At 34.3% G+C, this 22,138-nt stretch overlaps 1 protein-coding gene across 1 annotated transcript in view; it reads right to left on the reverse strand.

The window, feature by feature from the left end:
• Window positions 1-21,456, reverse strand: part of LURAP1L (leucine rich adaptor protein 1 like) — a 38,958-nt gene extending 17,502 nt beyond the window's left edge. Inside the window, exon 1 of the mRNA XM_039877620.1 lies at window positions 20,397-21,456. Coding sequence (XP_039733554.1) covers window positions 20,397-20,699 — 303 coding nt within the window. The 5' untranslated portion in view covers window positions 20,700-21,456. The remainder of the gene's footprint in view (window positions 1-20,396) is intronic.
• Between the last annotated feature and the right edge of the window lie 682 nt (window positions 21,457-22,138).

Genomic DNA, 22,138 nt, shown 5'->3' on the forward strand with positions numbered 1-22,138 from the left:
GTTAATTGATTTGCAAATAGCTGTTCTTTTGCAGATAATGTTAGTATACATTCAAGGTTAATTTATCACTTCTATCTTTGAAGGATCACAAATGAGGGTAATAAAGCAGATGCCTGACATATGGCAACGGATGAGTCACCACATATAAAAAGAGCTAGTGGGAATAGGATGGTTCACTTTTCTCAATTCTTATCACATAAGGTGAAAAGGATGGACTTAAGAAAACAATCAAGGCAATGCAATTTTAATTGAGTCCTAATTTTCCTGGAGTTTTTTAAGTGTACTATTAAAATATAGGACTTGTAGCTTGCTAGTATGTTTCATGTCATAGCCATGTAGAACAGTCCATACTAGAAAGAGTCAAGCAAATAATAGGTAGGAACTTACAACACCAATTGGCAAAATATGGCTGCTGGTGGCAAGAATTATTGGAGCAGATGGTACATGATGCATTCATCAGGACATGTCCCAGACACCCAGCTTCATAATAGTACCAAGTTTTTTACTATTTTTACTCAGATGATGCCTTATGCTAACATTACACTGAAAATGTCATCTATGGAGCATTTACAATTTTATAATTACGCATGTCTTTTATTATAACTTACAAGTAAGAATGATACTTATGATAAAACTTCGACTAATACCTTTAAATTTTACAGTGACCTTAAGAAGGGCTGCTTGCCCAATGAATTAGCATCTAAATTACTATTTATTTTTCAGGAATATTCCATTATCTATTTGGAATTGGTTCCATAAATGTAATTCATTAACTCAGATGATAAAAAGAAAAAGTAAATTCATTCATATTATACTAAATAATACCTGGATTTTATTGGACATAACTGTTTACCATGTAATTAGCAAAGATGATGCTAAATCATGTTTTCTCTTGGTATGAATTTTCTAAATAAGGCTGTATTTGGGTTGACTTAATCTCTCTATTTAATAAAGAAAACATGTAATTTCTACTCAAATAAAATCCTTAAAGAATTTTCTGAAGTTAAAACAAAACTCAAAAGCTTATTCTAAGTTATAATACAGAAAAAAAAAGAAAAAGTTATCAAAATAAAAGCTCAAACTTTCACTCAAACTATTATTAGAATTTGAGGTTATTTTCTACTAATTAAAATCTTGGATGCAGCTTAAAAATGTAATCAGTGTTATACTTAGTAAGTATAGTAAAAGAGCCTATTTTCCTTCCCCACTATCTGTCTCCTGATTCAGAAATGTAATTTTTGCAATCACCTAAAACTTGGCATTGGTCTCTCCTAACAGTCCATATGCACTGCCTTTATAAGCTAATCAGAGTGTGATGCCCATAGCCAATCTTTAGTAATAGTGATAACATCTTTCTCAGCTGGTTTTGCAATTATCAGAATTCGCTGCTCAGCAAGTAGGGTTAAGAGCATCTGGAAATGTATATTTCATTCTAAGAAATAAGCATAGTTACCATAAGTAAAGCCCTTGGGTTGATGGCAGACATAGGAAGAGTCTTAGTAGCAATGCATTTTAAAGATAGTGGAGGTTTTTGTTGTTAATGATGTGTTTGCTGTTTTGTTTTCTTGTTGTTTTTGTAGTCCCACACAAAAAATTTTATGTAACCCAAGTTAACTTCCATAGTGACAGCAAAGGATTCTAATAACAACAATAATAAGATAAACAATAATAACTAGTGTTTAATAAAGCACTAGTTCCAGGCACTATGACAAGTACTTTACATACATTTTTCACCTAATCTTCATAAAAACTCTCATGGTAGATATCTTTAAATCGTACCTCAGAATCTATAATTTGTAAATGTCATACAACTGTGAAGTGATGTAGCTGGGATTCAGACATAAATCTATCTGGCTCTAAATTCCATGTGCTTATATCCTTCCTTTCTCTTATGCAAGAGTTCAGAAAAGACAGCATGCATACACCCCTTAAAAAAATCTACTAGAATATTCAGCTTGACAAAAATAAAACCTAAGAATTAGAAAATCATGTTGCAGAGAAACATTTATTTCCTCAGTCTAAGAATTAAGGAAATAACCTGAAATATTGTATCATCACAACAAAAATATAAGAATTATATTTTTCTAATAATATCCAATATTAAAAAAATGCACATAAAGTGGAATATCAGGCAATAACAATTTGGTTTAGGAAAGTCACATTATATCATGATACAACATGTCAAGCAAAAATGTAGGCTATACAAAAAATAATATATAAAACATAGTTTCAACAGTGCAAAGGAAAATTGCAGAAGAAAAATATTTGAATAAGACAAAAGTTATACAATAATGGCCTCAGGTAATATAATCATGATTTTTGTCCCCCTTGCACCTTAAATTTATGTACTTATTAAAATGTCTATCAGAATTATATATTACCTTTTAATCAGAATAAAACACCTAAATTACAAAATAAATCATACATTCACAAACAGAATTATATAAATAACCAATCATGGATAAATGCCAATTGAATAATTAGACGTTAATATTTTTTGTTTTGAAAATGTCAACATACTAATAAGGGCAACTTAGATTGCTTTATTGAGAGCATTTTGGGTAATTATAAAATCTGCATAATTATGGATTTATATCTGATAGGAAGAAAACAAACATTTTTGAAATATTTATATCTATACAAATATAACTTTCTCTCTTCCCTTGTCCCAAAAATATTTTTGTCATTTTTTATTTTATTGCATACTTTCATTCCCCAGTAATCAACAGTGCTTTCTTGTTTATGAGTATTTCAAAACTACAGCATACTTTAAGGATCCCATAACAGAAAACACATGGAAACTGTTCAGTTCTCAAGAGGAAAATGTTAAGAAAAAAAAAGCATGCAAAAACATAACACAGCTTTCATTACATAACTTTCCTAAAATAACAAATTAGTCCTTATTGCCTATCCACCCATAGTCAAACGTCTTAGCTCAGATTCTCTATTAATTGGGATTGTTTTACCTTTTCTATCTTATTTTCATTAACTCCAACGTTGCCTTCTCACCTGCATCAGTCATTCTCACTACAGATTCCTAGAATAATCAATGCTTATTCTACCCCCAAATTTGCCGAAGCTATTTCTTCTACTACAGTTACAGTCCTATCTCATCACTTCTTTGAAAGTCATTTTCTAGATAGTTTTACTAATTTATTCCTCTGATACTAAGCTCTTATACTATGTTAAATTTATGGAGATGAAGTAAATTGGCCATGGTTCTAGGTATGAAAAAACTTAAAATCTAGTGAGGCATATAAAAAAAAGAAACAAAATACAGTACAGTGTTATCAGTGATATGACATGGAGGATAAAAAGTCAGAGTTAACTGGATGAAGTATGAAAAATAGAAGCAGGAGAAGAAGAAATCCAGGCAAAAGGAACATGTACAAATATCAAGAGATGAGTACACACAGCTCATCTGAGGAACAGAGGTTGGGCTGGGATTGTACATAAAGATGTAAATGACCAGGTCTTAGGCACAGTCTTAAATGGTTAAGAAATTATTTGTTTCTTATAAAAATTATATTATCATGGGCCTTTGGAATGAGACTAGATTTTTTAATACAATGGAAGTTAAATATTGCTATTGTTTTAGTAACAGCCTCATGCCTTATTTACCTGATGGATTTGCAAGTAACTTGAAATCCATGTCTTTAACTTCATTTGTATTTTTTCTAGGGCTTATACAGAAATGGGATATAGCTGATGTTTAAAAATATGTGTTGTATTCACTTGATTACTGTTATAGTGACATTTCTATATGGTGGAGAATAATGCCCAGGGTAGATATTTAATAGTTAAATGGTGTGCAACTGAAAGTTTCCATTTGTCTTTAAGGCCTAATGAGGAGTGAGGATTTGGAAATATGTATATTTCCTCATATAATTGGAACAACCAAGAGTTTTGGCTGGGTCAAATTTAATTTCATGCATAAAGTCAAGAGATGGCAAATAGAGTCTTATTAGACTCATTTCCAAGTGTGTGAATCATTTAGTATATACTTATTTAATTCTCAGAAAAGTTAGCAAACTTCAGTAGCACAAAATTCTGCTTACAAAAAGTCATTGGGTTATTTTCATGTAGAAGATAACCTTCCAAGTTATTTGATACTATTGACACAAAGTAAATGCAATGATGTAAAAAAATTTGGTAAAGTGTATTTCTCCTTAAAGAATTTGGGGTGAAATCCAAATAGAATCCATTTGTCTTAAGGTTGAAAATAAACAAAAATAACCCAACACTTAATGTTATGAAATAGCAGAGCATTCCCAGTAGTAATGTTTGGACTTTTGAAATTATAGTATAAATGGAAATTCTCTTCCTCTATTTATATTGGCCACTCCTTGGCACCCAGAACAACCAGTATGGAAAGTGGAAAATCTGGCCTTGTCTTTACCTACTGTAAATCTGTCTCACTATCTCCATTTCCAACTGATCAGTGTGGCCATTTGATAGTGTTCCTAGGAGACTTAATGGTTAGTGGTTTTGAATAAAACAATGTTACAGACTCTAACAATCATTTCAACCCACTTGCTTATTAATGATAATAAGATAAAATGGTTGTACTATGATTACTTAAAAGGCTCCAACACAGAAAGCATCCATTTGTGAGTTCAGCCTTGTTATTTATTTATTTATTGACTACTGATGATCATAGCCCGAACTCATTTCATTTATTAATTAAATCAAAATGTTAGAGCAGTTCCATTTTGTGTTGGCATTGTGCTTCAAAGCATGTTGATTTTCCATGTCTGGTGCCAAGTAAAGCTATGGTTCACTAAAGATTACTTTGTGTCATGACTGAAAGGAGTACTGTTTACATAAGTTTTTTCACTGTGTCTTTTTAACTGCCCTTTAAATTTATAGTATACATCAATATAATACATGACAACCATTAAGATCTCAATATCCTGATTTTAGCCTGTATGAATCCAAATTCTTGACTAAATAAGTTTCCTATCTTCTATGAAATTAGTCTCTTTTAATCTCACTTATAAATGTAAATTGTAACATGATTGGGAAGGAGAGCAATTAAAAATTATTGCCATTGAATAACTGAACAAGTGCAAAAAAAAGCTCACCATGACATAAAGAAATTTCATCAGTTTAAATATACTCCAAAGTATACATCAAGGTCATAGACGACAAATATGTATGCTAATAAAAGTTAACTTAAGCGATAACCGAAAGATACTATATCACTATAAACATCAAAAAAATAGTTTTATTTTACATTAAGCATATTGGTGTAGAGGATTTCATTTCCCTATGGTATTAAATTACCTTGAAGCAGGACACATGTTTTGTAGACATGGTGATAATTTATAGAATTTCCCAGGTTACTTAAGGATGGAAATTGGAGGGAAGGGAACTGACAGAGTGGGGAGAAATTTTAAGATCCTTTCTAGGTCCTTATTTAAATTTGGTCCCTATTAAAACAACAAATAATTTAGGTTCATCATCGTGAGTCCAATGCCTACCAAAATAATCCTTGTCACATTCTAGTTCAATTTTTCCCTGCAGACACACATATATAAAGACCATAAATCTCTTAGGTATCCTGATTTACTTCTCATACACTTATTCTGACATTTCCAAATAAGGAATTGGTATGGATATTACATTACAAAGCAAACACAGAAACAAATTTTAAAAATGAAGTAATATACTCAAAGTTAAGAAGTAGAATATAGAAGTTAAAATTCTATTTCATTTCATGAGGATCATCAGGGCCATAGTTTCTGGAAAACTCTGAACATAGCCAGATTAAAGGAAAAACAAGTAGATATTTTTCAGGAGTTAATTCAACATGTAGATTTTACTATTAAATATAATTCTCAAAAAGATTTTGATTTCTAAAAACTAAATTTACTATAACACATGATGATAGTGATAGTATCGCTTAATACATTACTCCTTAGCCAAGTAACTATAGTATCAGGTAGAAGGCTATTGTTAATAGTCATATTTATTGAGCAGAGATACTATATTCTAGCAAATATATGCTATAAATAGAAACATTGTATTGAAACATATGTAGCAAAATGTCATATTCACTGTCTAATCATTATAACCTATTAACAACTCCAGGACTGAGGAAAGATTATAGCATATATGAAAATGCTTGTTTTGTAAACTGTGGTGTATAATGCAAAGTAATGACTCACAGGAGAAATATTAGACAAAAATGCTAAAAAATTATTCTTTCTTGCATCTTTTTCTCTCTATTCTCTCACTTAGCAAAATTGGCTCTTCAAATCCTTGTTCCCATTTAAATTTAAATAGCAGAAGGCAAGTGTTATTACTGAATCCAGAATTGAAAAAAAATTTACTGAATACCACATATGGCCCCAAATATTCCAGTCACTATTTCATATTTTCACATGATCACCAGCTCTGGCTGAAAAGATGATTCTGTGAGGACAGAATTTCTGACATTAAGTCAATAAGAAGGTGAGAAATTGAGGGTATGTTCTTCTAATTGCCCCTACTATGCATTAGGTAGACCTTTTTGTATCATCTAACTGAATGTTGGCTTCTTCCAGAAGGTTTCCTCTTGATGTAAGGTGGCCACTTGTAGTGCTCTCTGTTGAAATGTGTTTTTTAGGACATGTTTGAACTCAGCAGAAAAAAAGGTGATTTAATCCATTAATTATGACTGTAGCGTATACAGGAGGGAGGAAGGACAATATTTTTGCCCCATAACTGTTCTTGTTTATTAGATATGCTCACTGAAGTATTTAGAGGTAAAGTAATATCATGCCACTTTTAAGTGGAAGATTGGTTAAGAAAAAAATGTGCGTGTGTGTGTGTGTGTGTGTGTGTGTGTGTGTGTGTGTAAGAGACAGAAACAGACAGAGACAGAGGAGGAGAAGAGAGAGAATGAAAAGGTAAATATAAAATGTTAATGTGGGAGAATTTCGATGAGGAGAATATAGTGATTTTTGGTACAATTTTTATAGCTTTTATGTAATGTCTAACATTATTTTAAAATAAAAGTGCCCGCCACTTATTAAGAATTCCTTCTGTGGAAATAAGAAAGAGGAAGATTAAAAGCCGCAAATGCCCATTAGTGTAGCTTTTGGGAAGGTGGTAAAACTAATGCCTTTGGGAAATTGAGTCTTTAAAAAGTTCGTAAAGGGACAAAAGAGACCAGAAGGAAGCCCATGAAGTTGCTGGTTTAGTAGTAATACTAGAATATATGGTAACTGTTTTTATCTTTTGAGTTTAGTTCCAAATTAAAAACAGAAAAATGGGTTGATTCCTTGAAACTCTTTCCAATATTAGAATCTTATAATGAACACTAATGAAACCTAACTTTTTTCATTCTGTCCATCCAGCTTACCCATCTGGACATGGATAATGTAATGCTTATTGCAAGTCTGCTAACTGCCTGAAACACCTTAGATACAGTGTGCCCAAGTCACATTGTATTCATAAGTCCCCAAGCCTATATTGAGTGCTGTATCAAGAATAGTCAGAGAACGAATCCTCTGCTGATTAATGCTACCCAAATCACAGAGACTCTACCATATATCAATATGCATACTATACAATAATAGAAATGTCTTTTTTTCTTTTAAGTTCTTTTCACTCTGAAACTTCAAAACCTCATTCCAGAGTAGGAAAAGAAAGTAGTAAAAACTAAAGTGTGCACTTTTTTGTGCACTTATCAGTGAAGAAAAAGTGCTCTTTCATTTCTGTGTGCTGCCAGTACCCATGAGAACAGTTGTTCCTGAGACTGACAATATCTGGGGATAGAGAGAGGAAGAAATTCTGCTGTATCACTTCAAAGCAGGCAGGAAAGTTCTTTTTCTTTTGTTCTTTTTAAGTCATGTGGCACAGTAATAGACACTGAAAAGATGTTTTAGTCTTTCTTTAATCCCAAATCAAAGTTCAGGTAACTGGGCTTGGCCGCTGGGAGGCAGAGGAAGGATTGGGGTTCTGTGTTCCAGCTCAAAAAAGAAATGTTGCTAATGCATTCCAAACACAAAAATTAGAAGCAGGACTAAGGTGTACTTTAATTTAGATGTTAAATACTGAGTTCTTAAATAATTGGCTGGGCATTAGGGAAATAAAAGCATTGATTAGTCATAGCCTCTGCCCTCAAAGTGATTATAGTGAGGGAGGAAAAAAGATAGCAATATTATTAGCCAAGTTGAAATATATAGTTTAAAATTTGGCACAATAGGAAAGTGATAAATGAAGTCATATATGTAGAATTTTATCAGACTTTCATTCTGTGGAATTATTAAGCCCCAGAGATTTATAAATGTATTTTAAATAATGTGACTTTACTGCAGGAAGTTTTTTTCAATGAGCAATATTAGTCTACTATTAAATCCTTAAGTTTTATAGTGTGGCTAAGATCACTGATTCCAGTGATTACATTAAGTTATACTTGGTAGCTCCTTGTATATTATTTCCTTGCAATACAGTTTTATCATCGCTTTTTAAAATGGTAGAAGACTCAAGTATGGTTTCAGACTCTTGCCCATGAACTCTTAAGAAAGGGCTTTGTCTCCATTTGATTGATTCTTATCCATTTTGAGCAGTGACTGATTTTCTCTCTAAAAACATATATGAGTATCTTTCTGAGTCCTAATATTTTCTGCTCATCTATTTCTGCCAAGAAGCATAAGGCTCATATGAAGAGACTGTGGAATACTTCTGTAAATATTTCTGAGAGTAGTCGTCAACTTCATTACCTTCTAATGGCGAACTTGTTCATGATTAACATCAGCCATTATGACTAAAATCCTGAATGGTCAGTTGTGTTTTAATTCATCTTACTCTGCAGAGAGGGTGTTCCAGAGTTGAAATGGCCAATTCTTCCTTGGGCACTAAGCATTACAGGTGTTGCTTCTGAGCAGAGGTGCTCAATGCCAAATTTAGAAACTCAGACATACTATATGAAGGACAAGAAGTTATTTTACATGTAGCCATGCCTCTTCTATGAAACAGAATAAAAGGAAGAAAGATAAAGGTGAATAGTAGGAATAATTCTAGACTTTTCCTATAAGTGTCAAAGAGTTAAGCCATTAATCAAATGGGAATGACAAACTAATGCTTAATGAGTGCTTACTCTTTAGCAGGAAGAATCTCAGCTATTTTACATATATTGAAGACACTGGGTGCTTAAAGACACTTAGATGATAACAGGCAGGGCTATAATTCTTTGAATTCAGCTCTACCTTATTCTAAAGCACATTTTTAAAAATTTTTTAAATAATATTTTATTTGTTAATGAAATTTTATTTTTTAAATAATTTATTTGTTAATAAAATTTTATTTTTAAATAAAATAATTTTAAATAAAATTCTATTTATATTTTTCATATCAAAATACAATATATACTTAGTGCAGAGAAATTGGATAAAACAAAAGAGCTCAACAGAAAAACAACAACAAAAAAATCACCCATAACCCTATCATCCAATGATACCACTGTTAACATTATAGGATACTTTATTTCTAGCCTTTTGTTCTAAGCACATTATATCTCAAACCATTTTCTCTCTTCCATAAGTAATTTTACAATATAATTTTAATAGCTGCACAAGTTTCTATCATATGCACATAAAAAACTTACCTACTATTATTGGTCATTTAGCATATTTCAATTTTTCAGTTATACATAATACCAAAAGTACATCCTTAATCTATATTTTTGTTTTCATTATTATTTCCTTAGGATAAATTTCCATATTTATCGTAATATTACTGACACCAAAATTGCTATGTTAAAGGGTATTTTTTTTTAATGTAGTGTCAGGTTCACCTCTAAAGGTGAACATAAACTTCTAGCAGCAGTTGCAGGAGAGTGCCCATTTCTCCCCACCCTCGTCAATACATAGCATTGCTATTCTCTTCTCATTTTGCAAGAAAGGCAAGAAAGTCTTTTATTTTAGTCATATACATATAAACCTAGGAGGAATTTGTTGAGCTTTTATTCTATTTTACACTTGATAGAGCTTCCATCTTAAGTTATAAATCCATGACTTACTAGAGGCACACATACTGGAGCCTTTTTTTCCCCATAGTGAATGATTATAGAGTTTGTCTATTGATGAACAACTGGAATTCTCAATTAACAAATGCAATGAGTAGAAGTATCTGAAAATGGAATGTTCTGTTTTGGGAGCCAGGGAAGAAGTTCAAGCAAAGAATGGATGACCAACTGGTTAGGATGCTAGTGGGGAATTGGTCTAGATGACCTCTAAAGTTTCTGTCTGCCTTAGGATTCTCTGATGATCTTTTCTGTTTCTAGAGGTGATTGACTTTGTCTTCTTGCTTCATTAGCTGCTCTAATTGCTCTTTTTTTTATATATATAAATAGAGCAGTCTCACTGGCTGCTGTCCTTTGCCAGTAATCTATCCAAACTGGCAGCACTGTGAGTTGTGCTTTGAAGCACTATATATATATATAAAATCAATCCCAAAGTATTTGCTGAATCTAGAAAAATAGCTGCAACATAAGCTCCTAAGAATATCAATTTGAAAATTATGCATTCATATACGTTCAAAAATATATGGCTATAATTATAACTAGAGATATATAAGAAAATATAGGTATGTTTTCATATATTCAGAAAATTTCTAGGAGGATACATAAAATATTATTCTTAGTAGTTTGTAGGGAGTGGAAATTGGGAAAAGGGATGTGGAGAACTTTTGTTTTCTACTTTAAATCCTTTTATACTCTTTGCATATTTTAGTAACTGAATATATCATTTTAATAATAATAATTTAAAGATTTTATGAAGATAAGAGAAAATCTGGAAATAAAGTTAACTTCACACCAATAAAAAGCCAGTAGTACCTATTTATATTAAACTGTCATCAAAAGAACTTATAGGTAGTTCTTTGAATTGAACAGCTGTAAAAGTTGTACTTTATTACCATGAGAGAGTATTCTTCTCAATTTTGGTATCATGCTTCATTTGGTATCAAAACAACAAATTGTTAGTTAGTTAAATATCTTTTGCAAAAAAAAAGTTTAGTTAAATGTCTTTTGCAAAAAAAAAAAAAAAAATCAAGGAAATTTAGAATAATAGCCAGGGCTAGCTATTACTGTGTTATAACAAACGTATCTCACTGTTTGGGATATTGGTGTTAAAATCTTTTTATTAGTTTACTGAGGTAGGTATTAATATAGCAACAATTTTATTCTGCTCAAAAAAATACATGGAAAGTTGAAGACTTAAATCTGGCTCATTTCAGGTGTCCTAATTTAAAATATAGGAAGAAAAAGAAAATTCCATAATTTCAATTACAAACAAGTAATCCTGATCATTTTCTAGTTAACATAAAAATAAGCCATATTATGAATCTAATATTTTTTAAAATTAAAAAATTTTCTACAAAAACAATGTGATGCTGATAGTGGGCGGGGGTGGGGGGTGGAGAGGGTCATGCATGTGAATGTGATGTATTCCCTGTAATTTAGAAATGGAGGAAATGATTATTCTCTGAAAATCTGAAATTGGTCATAAGACATTAGAGGTCAGAATTGAAAACTTATCCCTAAAGACAGTCTAATATGCCTGATCCCTGATTGATGGGATTAACATTTTGAAGGATAAGATGTGTCAAAATGTAGGCCTAACTGCAAAGGACTCAATGCTCGTGGACTCAATCAAGACACAGTCCAATTCCTATCTCACTCTTGCCCTGATTCCTCACCTCAATAGTCTTCTATATTTCCATGACATGGGCCTTCAGAGGGAGGGCATATTAGTAACATAGTTCTAGTTTTATATATCACTTTCTTGTCAGAGCCAATTTGAAGAATATTAATTATTTCTTCAATTAAAGAATAAAATGTTCTGTTTATGCCTAATCTCTAGGGACAGAATATATGTATATATATATTTTTTTAATGAGCATTCCAAAGTCTACAAATCTAAGATGTTTTTGAGCCATGAGGACTGAAGGCACACTAAATTTTTGGGTGGCCATTCTGTCTCCTCCATGTGGCATGGATCACCTTTTGCCATGATAGCCTTTTGGTTCAACTTTTAGAGGTTGTATTAATATTATTATCACCTGAAAAAAACAACTGAATAAGGTTATGTAAAAATGGTATATGATTGAGAAAAAGTACATTTCAATTTGAAGACTTTTTATTCAATTGAATGAAGTGTTCTGATTAAGTCAGAAATTATGGATAGAATTTACTTTCTAAAAGAGCTATTACATATTTGGATAATCACTTATTATAAAAAGTGAAGTAATTAAGTAATTAATTTCATTTTAGTTACTAATAGTTAAGGTTTATATAAGAGGAGTTACAATATGAAAGTTTATTAGATAAACACTTAAGCTGTCAGGAATCTGTTTAGATTACCTTAAACCCCACAGTGCCTACCTCATAAGTGGGTGAAGAATGAGAATGAAATAACATACTACATGAAATCTGTTTACAATACTAATTGTCATATTGTAATCATCCAATAAATGCCAGATAATATAATAAAATGTTACTATGTAAAATAAGGAAAATGAAATCTAAACACACCAAAATTATGTAAGTGTATATGTGCCATACATATACAGGCAAAGACACAGAAAAAGACCTGAGAAGATTCACACCAAACTCTCAGCAGTGGCTTCCTTTGAGAAATATGGGAAAGTGTCATATTGTGGGGAAGGGAAAGGGGGGCTTTTTACTTTTTATAATATGTTTATATTTCTGTAAGTTTTATAATGAGAATGCACAGATTTCATTTTTTAAAACAAGGAAACAGTGATGTTTTTAAAGACATACCAAAAGATTCATTGGTAGATATGTGATGCAATTACTGTAAAAATATTCATTCACAATAAATGAGTACACTTCATGGCACTTAGATATAGAATGATTTGGGAGTAATTTGGATCCAGCATATAGCCAGGCTCACAGCAGTTCTTGTTTGAATAAATGGCTGGGAAGCCACTTATAATGACTTAGTAAGTTACTTAAGCCATAGTTTCCTTATCTATAAAATGAACATAATAACTGCACATAAACATCAAGCACAATATGTAGCCCCTTTTTAGAAAGATGAATTGTTAAATTTTATTTTGAAGTCTCAGACTGAGACTTTTGAAATTATGTTTGAAAATATAACTTTTTTTGTGAATTCTGTAAATACAGTTTACATTGAGTACAGTTTGGTTCAATGTGTTTCAAGCACATATCTGAGAAGTTATGCCAGTGTCAGGTTTCTAGTTCTTTCTAGTGAGTTAAGATCCAAGCTTTATCCTCTCAGGGAACTAAATCTCTCAGGAAACTAAAATGCTACCAATGGTAAGCTTTTAAAACTCTAAGTCATGAACACAATTGAGCTTGATTACTGACCCTTGAGCCTCAAACTGGCCAGGGCAGGGAATTCTTCACTAGCAGCTCATTTGAAGTGGGAAGAAGTGTTTATGGAGATCTTGTTGATAGTGGCAAAAAGAGAAAGGGTATGATTGCTGAGAATCAGGTGACTTTTGAATATGTGCATTCAAATCTTCAGTGTTCCTAAGACAGAGACTTGTCTTTAGTTCTTGTTTCTCCAGGGAGGGATTCTGGTAAATAAGTATATAGTTTAACATGTTTAATATTTTGAATGTCTGGAAGAAGAGCAGATATATACAGGTAATCCTGGGTGTCAACATGAGCATCAAGGTACTCTAAAGCAGGGATTCCCAACCCCCAGGTCTTAGACAGGTACAGGTCAGTAGCCTGTTAGGAACTGAGCGGCACAGCAGGAGGTAAGTGGCTGGCGAGTGCGAGTAAAGCTTCATCTGTATTTGTAGCTGCTCCCCAGTGCTAGCATTACCGCCTCAGCTCCACCTCAGATCATCAGGTATTAGATTCTCATAGGAGCACCAGTCCCTGGTGCCCCAAAAGTTAGGGACCTCAGCTTTAAACTATGCTACTATACTCTGCTTGCACTGAAGCTGGGAAAAGGCTACATATATTTTGTTTTGTATAGAAATGCGGTCTTTATGGAAGCTCTGATAACATGGGAGGTGCTGTGATAGTCATTCTGGTAGAAGAGGTGCCTATACTTTCATCATTCCCAAAGCCACATTGCTTATCTAAGGGTACCTTTGTAAGATCAACAGAACAACCGTGTAATTGACATAATATCTATTAACTGTCATCACTTTCACTGTTTTTGAATGCCTATGTAATAGCTGATTTTCTTATATTATTTCATTGAATTCTTACAATGCCTTAATAGAGATGCCTTTATCTCTATTTGAATAAGAAAGCTGAGTCCTAGAATAGTTATATAACTTGCTCAATGCCACATACTCGTGAGTGAAAGAGCCAAGACTAGAATGTGGGCTGCTGAGAGCTGGACAGGCCCTCCTCCATGGAAGATGGGCTAAAAGTCTCCACAGAGATAGTGTGTGGGGTCTTGGCAGCCTTCTGGGCCCTGTAGGTTGTATCCTGACTTCTTCCAGACTTGGCTGGAATCCTAGCTTGTCTGATTCCAGAGCCTATGAAGGGTCCATCAGACCACAGGGGTCCACCACTTGAGTAGTGAATGAACAACCTTTGAAGAAGAACAAAAAAGAATGTCCTACAAAGAAAACACAAATTCTCAGGGACCCAAAAGACTCCAGCCATGAATCCCAGTTTCAGAAGTAGGATCTTAAAAAACCGAAGTTTTAGTATGTGAAAAAGTCTTTTAATTGTGATTCATCACTATAAAATGGAAGGTAAAATATGTGTTATTCTGCTATTACAGAAGTTAACATACCCATAACATTTAAAAATTCTCATAAAATGTGATCTGTCAAGATCAGGGCAGTATGGTTATGCCATTTGTATAAAATAGAAGGTAATTATTTTTTGTCAGAATATGTTCCTCCCGTGCATACCAGTCATTCAACATATATTCCTAGGCAGGGCGCAGTAGTTACTGTTTTCAAGTTGTGTATAAATCCTCAAAATTCTGTTTTATGTGTTTCTAGCAAAGTAACATTACTACCTTTTTTTTCACTGCTGTCAATTTTGAGCCACTGTGTAAGGAAACATGTTTCAACAAGATTTGTTTATTAGATTAAGTAAGTTTAATAACATTCTGTGTGCAAAATGACAGAAGCCACTGTTAGGAATCAGATTTCCTCATCTCCTTGATGTCTTTATCCCTCATAGTAAACCCTTAATTTACATAGTTATCAGCACTTGTAATTCCTTGTACAAAGCACATTTGCTGTGAGAAATCTCAGCTCTGTCTGTTAGTCTCAACACTTATGACTGACCTCTGCTATGGCATCATGAACCTGCTGACGTGTTGATTTATTATCTTTCTCTGTACAGTACCCATTTTATCTTTTTATATTCCCATTTTATCGTTTCAACTTTCTTGTAAACTCATCAAAAAATGTGTCTTCGACTTTACAGCTTCTCAATTATATACCTAAGGGTTTTCGTTAAAATTTTTTCCAACTTAAAAATAACTAAAAATTGAACAAATGATAGAAATCTTCTAGCCTACTTTGAAGTATGTCTGAAGCAATTATGAAGTTAATTTAATGAAATTATTATCTATTTTCGAGGGAATATAAAATAAATGTTCTTTTTATTACAAAATAAGCAAGCCATTTAACATGGGTAAACACATGAAAAACATCAATAAGATAAAATATCAAACCTAATATAAATCTAACATTCTCACAAACTCTGACATTGTGATTTATGTTCTTCTGGTATTACTTATGTATCTGTATGTGTGTGTGTTTTTGTCTAGTCCTGAGTATTGCCTAGAAAACTTTATTAAAGCAAGTATTGAGGAATTGGATAAGGTATTTGAATGTTCTAATACTAAGAAAAGATAAATAACTAGCTTGAGATTGTTTATACTTCACTTTTACATAGCTGCTATGCAAATAATTGTCCCAAATATGAAAATCAGGACACAATATTTTCAAATTACTTTTCATATGGCACTGCCCTAATCATCCTGACGTAATAAAGAATTCACTAAAATCCGGAATATGGCATCAATAGGTAGTATATACTTCATTCCAAACTAAACTTTGAATTCATAAACAGTAATTATGTTCTAGGGCAAAGGTATAAGTGTGCATTAGACTACTAATTCCAGGTTCCAGTTCTTTAGTGATTGCTTTTATAATCTTATGTATTTCAAATATCTTCCAGAGTAAATTGATGAAAATAACTTTCACTCTCAAACTAGAGGTATGATATAGACATACTGAAACAGCACTAAAACTCTTTGAACATTTTGTAAAGGAAAAATGCAATATAAAATTTATCACTAAGAGGTAAAACACAGATTTTGACAGATTATTTACATTTATTGGAAAAATATTTTGGATATTATGAGATATTCTAAAACTTAGATTAATACTATTTGATAAGTAACGCTTAAAGTCCCATTCTTAAGAAAATTTTACAGAAGATGTCGTCATATAGACAGTGGGATGACAACTGCAAACATAGGACAGAACCTCTGAAGACTGACTTTTTAAAGTAGGCATTTTGTCCTGTACTCTCAAGACATTGAGGCAGGACTGGTACACAATAGGCGCTCTATAAATATTTGTCGATTATTGAATGAACCCATATCTGAAACAACCCTGACATGCATCCTGAGGTGTTGTTTCTGTTGGTCCCTCAGTACTCTAGAGAGTGCTGAGATATCACAGATTTATAAACATTATACCGTATTTTGAAGGGAAGTTGAGATGCACACGGGAACGGGCAAAAAAGGCACAGTACATGGAGTCAAATGATCTGAATTCAAGTTGTGATGCTGTTCACTAATTAGTTGTGTGACCTCAGCCTGCTTTCCCAACTGTGTCGAAGACACAGTGATCACATTTGTTAAATGTGGATGAAAATAGTTTCTCTTCCCCAGTATGATCTTAGGCTCAAATAGTATGACAGATTTTAAAACACTCTGTGAACTGAAAAATAGTGAACACATATTGAACGGACTTTATACAAGAAATCTGGAATTTATTTCCAATTTCATTATAAATTTCCTATGCATATCTCTTCATTTGCTTACTGTATTGTCAGATTTTCTTATATCTAAATTCAAAATAAAAATACTTTACACATTGGGAAATTTGCTTCCTCCTCAAAATGTTCAGATAATTACCTTGAATTGGCCTACTTGTTATACCGAAAAAATTCCTGTAAATTTTATTTCCCATTGTTTTTTCATCTTATATCCTTTATCGTTTATGGTTCTACTTGTGTTATTAATAGGGGTTTCAACATTAAGAAATCTGACCACAGAAACAGTTTCTCTTGCCTTCAATTTCTTTCAACTTGCTTCTATTACAACTGCATTTCACAGACCTCTAAGAGCATTGTATAACATTTACAAGCAAGAGTTAAGGAAATCGTTTATAAAAGTATAAAAGGGGATGAGATAAACAATGATAAAATCACATGTATGTAAAGAACTTTTTAAGTGTTGAGACTGCTCTCCTGCAAGTGTATGCTGTACTGTGTCAAGGGTAGACACATCCATTCTGATAGGAAAAGAGAGAAGGCTTAATTCCTAAGCCTCTAGAACGGCTTGTACATGGCTAAGGTGTTTCTTAGGAGTTCTGAGGGCAGGACCAAATACTGATCATTCCAGACTATCACAGGAAAAATCTGTGAACAACTCAAAATAATGAGTGTGAAATGTGGGGTCATGCATAATACCAAGGAAGTTAACTCAGCACTCATGGCAGAGGGTAGAAAAGGACATAAAAATCATGATTAAGAGGTCATAGTTCAACTTCTCTATACGGAGGTACTAGGAAACAGGAAAAATTGCGGAGCTGCATCTATTCGGTATTTATAACTAAACCACCACGTTTCCATAAAAATAAATCTGCTGCTTTGCAATTATGCTGAAGCTTGGATTTTTAGCACCCATAAGTTATATAAAATGGGAGAAAACTGTTTCATTGACAAGAGACTATACCTGTTTTCAATCCCTTCTCTCTAAACTCCTATAACCAATATTATCATTTTTCTTAATGGAAACCTTTATTAGAGTTGAAAGTTGAACACAAAACATCTGTTCTGACATAAATTTTCCTAAGTCCATACATATTGATGCTTTACATAGAAAATATAATGGTCAATTTAGCACTCTGCCTCTGCTGTTACTATGTCTATTCGCTTTTAAAAATGTATTTATTAATATACCATAATCATTATATATAGTACTATCTGGTTTGGGCAAACATATTTTTAATAACTATATGACATCTTCATTTAGAAAAATAGATAAGTCTAGAAAGTGTTGAAGGGGAACACAATACACGATACCAATATATGCCACTTCGGCATGTGGATTATTTTGAGCTGAAGATAACCAATACCCAGCAGGCTAAAGAAAAACTTTGATCTTTCCCTTAACTACCCAAAAGAATTTAGATAGGGGGCCTGGTTCAGAGACAGGGCTATACCAGAGATAACTTTTATCCAAATGACCTATCCGTATGTCAGAGCAAACATCTTATTACCAAACATCTGGTCTTCTTTTTTTTCTATGAATTGCCTTTAACCCCTTTGAAGCCCCAGGCCCCTATCTCATTCCTTTTTTCAGGATGGTATATAAGTCTCAATTTCCTGACTTGCCATCATGTCTCATATTTTAATGGGACTACCGTACGTATGAAATTAAATTTGTTTTTCTCTTGTTAATCTGTTTTATGTCAATTTATTTATTAGACCAGCCAAAGAACCTTGAAGAGTAAAAGGAAAAAAATTTCCTTCCCAACAGTGTCTTTAAGTTGATAATAACTAGATTTTTTTTTACCCTACAGAGTTCTAGAATACACTTGGCTTGATATACTACAAAAAAGTAAGTGGCAAATAAGTGCAAGAAATTTGAGAGCCCTAAGGAGACAGACTCCTTGACTTTTTCATTTTGTATTTTCAGCACCCAGTTAATTACCAGGTATAGTAAATGCTTAATAAATACTTATTGAATAATATGCATAACTCGTATATATGCATTTAGACAATGAAACATATAGTATACAGTCATTTGTATGACACATGCTATATAAATATATACACATACACATGCCCATGCATATATATAATTTCAACATCTAGGTATTCTAAGTAGGAAGAAAATGAATATCAGATATAAAAATTATAGACTGGCTTAAAGATTTTCAAGATTTTTAGAGTGATATCCTCGAGCCTTTTGTAGATAGTGTGGTGACAATTCTGTACATAAGACATGATCTCTGAAGACTGGCTTTTTGCACTAATATATTTGCCAAGATTACTTTATGCTGTGGAATTTATTCCTTCCAGAGTGTTCCAACTGTAGAAAGAGAGGAGCTGGGGAAACACGTCTGGTTACTTTTTAATGCAAAGCCCCAATGGACAGGATCATTTATGCAGAAAATCCTTCTCACCATCCTCTGGGTGACCGAGGCCCCTGTTTTAATTTTCCTTCTCTCCAGACTGTTAGAGAATGCTGTTGTTTTGTGGTCATTTTCTTCCAAAGATTTAGGAAGGAATAATTTCCTCCAACCAGTTCATTGTACAAATCAAGGTCCACAGAGGTGAAGTGACTTGCACAAGAGCTTATGGCAAATAAATGTCTATCGAAATGCATCCAGGAGAACTGAATATTCACTGACCTTGTACTAGTAGTCCGATCATCCTATTCTTAGGCTAACATTTGCAAACAGCATAGAAAACAATTACAGATCAAGGACTGGTAGGGCAGATGTGGGGGAAGGGTAGGAAGTGGTCATTAGCAAATCTCTGGGCCTGGGGATCACCAACTCTCTTGGAACAAAACAGGGTAACAGCTATTCATAAGAACTCAAGGATGAGTGGGCCATTGTTTTCAGAACCAGCTGTGGAGAATCAGCTTAACAGTGGCCTTGGAATAGCTGCGGCTGTTCCACCAACTGGCGGAGACAGTAGTGGTGGAAGAGGAGTGAGCAAGGAAGGAAGGCGGCAGGAACCCGGTCGCGCCACCTTTCGGCAAACCAGGAAGTATTTTTGTAGTTAAGTGCAATGGACTGAGCCACCTTTTGAACTGAAAGTGTGAACGGCTCATAGTAGGCCCCACATGGGTGTAATAACTGCAAACCCTCAGCGCGCTAAAGTCGAGAAGGCTGCGGACTGACAGCAAAATGATCAGCGCTGAGAGCACCGACTCAGAACTATCAGAAACTTCACAGGGCAGAGCAGGCTCTGCTGTCTTATCAAACCGTGACCAAGTGAAGTCCGGGGTAAACAAGCATCGCAGCGGCTGCCTTCAGATGCGCACCCCTTGCGCGCTTTCCAACCCCTTATTTTCCACGCGCGTAGCCCCAGCTATCCTTTTTCCCTGGCCCCATCTTCAGATTGCCGCATCTTTCAGCCCGGGCTCCAATTCCCACAGCTAACGCAGCACACTTACCATCTCTTGCCTGAGGAGGTGAAGCTTGGTTTCCAGCCTCTCCAGGGTGCTGGAATGGCTACGTCGTGGGGAGCCAGAGGTTGGGGTGGACGAAGAGGAGGACGACAAGGAGTGAGAGAAGCTGCAGCAGCTGCTGCTGCTACTGCAGCCTGCGCCACCTCCGCCGCTCCCCCCGCAGGGGTCCTTGTCCCTATTCAGGGGAACCGACTCCTCCCCACGGAGCGAGCGCACTAGACTCTCCGGTACTTTGAGCCCCAGCTTCAGCTCGATGTCTCTGAGGTCTGGTAGCAGCCCGTCTTCCATGACTTCTCAAGAACGATGATAATGGTAATAAAACGCTGCAGATGAGAGGCAGCAGAGGCCTTCAAGGGTAGTGCAAGATCTGCTGAACCCTCCCGCCGCCCGGGTCTCTATCTTCGGCGGAGGATCGAGTGCCTTGTCCGCTCCATAACTGGCTGCGCGATATCAACCTTGCAATCTGCACAGAACGCCGCGGGTCGCAGCCGCAGTTCCCTGGGCGCTGTAACTCCTCTGACTCTTATTAAAATTATAGAGACCACTTCATCCTCTTCCTTTTTGGCCGCTCCACTGCAAAGTTGAATTAATTGATATTGCAGAGATGGGGAAAATACTAGTATAGACCTAAAAAAATGGAAATGAAGTCTGTTTTAGCGTTAAGGGGGAAAAAATCACATAAAACTGTCCGTTCACATCTCTGCGCCATTCACTGACTGTACCAAACACGCAACACAATGTAATGTGGATACACTCCAGCGTCGTTTCATTTTCTAGCCATAAATCTCCAAGCTTCGGAGTATCCTGGATTGTCAGAAATAATCTCTAGTCGGTGATAGAGGAAGTCGGTCCTGTGCATGGACGCATAAAAAAAATAGATAGTTTAGCAGGAGTTTAATGGCTTCCTCGATGCAGCAGAAAATACCTTTCTCTCCATTTAGCCCTTTTGATCCAAGTCGTTGTGTTCTTCCGAGCCTCGGAAACTTTAAACTCCTCTGGCAGGTGGACCAAACCAGGGCCAACCCCTGTACCGTATATCACAGGCAAGAAGAGCAACGAAAAATTTCCCACCCCTGCTGATAGTAGTAGGTTCAGAGTTGTGTTTTAGTTGGGAGTTCCTAATAAGGGTTCAGTTTTCCCTGCAAAATTCCTGGTACCTGCAACATTCACAACAGTTAACAAACGTTAGAGGCAGAAAAAATGACTTTAAATGTGGTGTCCCCCCCCCAGCCCCCCCAATCTTCCTAGGGCAAAAATCTAGCTTTAGAAGCTGTTCCCAATAATTTTATAATTATAAAAACTGTAAACATTTCACTAAAAGTTGAAAGAGAATGCACATCCTAAATTCATCATCTTCCAAATGTATGCCATTGCAAGCAGAAATGAAAAATCAAATAGCCAGAATAATTTATATGACTACTAAAGATAGTGGTGGATTTTAAAAGTGGAGAATTGTTGAGATATTTCTACTTTAATTATGAAGGAAAAATATTAAGTATAACTCATGAAAAAGTTGTCTTCCATAATTTATAAATATTTTAACCATTTAGAAACATGCAATCCATTGATTTGAGATACTTCTACCAAGTTATTATCAGCTATATTGATTATAGGTTTGATTCGACATTGAATCTGTACAAATAATCTTCAAGAAGAGGATATTTTTCAACGGAATAAACTCTAATTTTGGGATTCCATTGGAATATTTCAAAATATGGCCCCTCTAT

Source organism: Pteropus medius, unplaced genomic scaffold (assembly GCF_902729225.1).
Source record: "Pteropus medius unplaced genomic scaffold, Ma_sr-lr_union100, whole genome shotgun sequence".
Classification (NCBI taxonomy): domain Eukaryota; kingdom Metazoa; phylum Chordata; class Mammalia; order Chiroptera; family Pteropodidae; genus Pteropus; species Pteropus medius.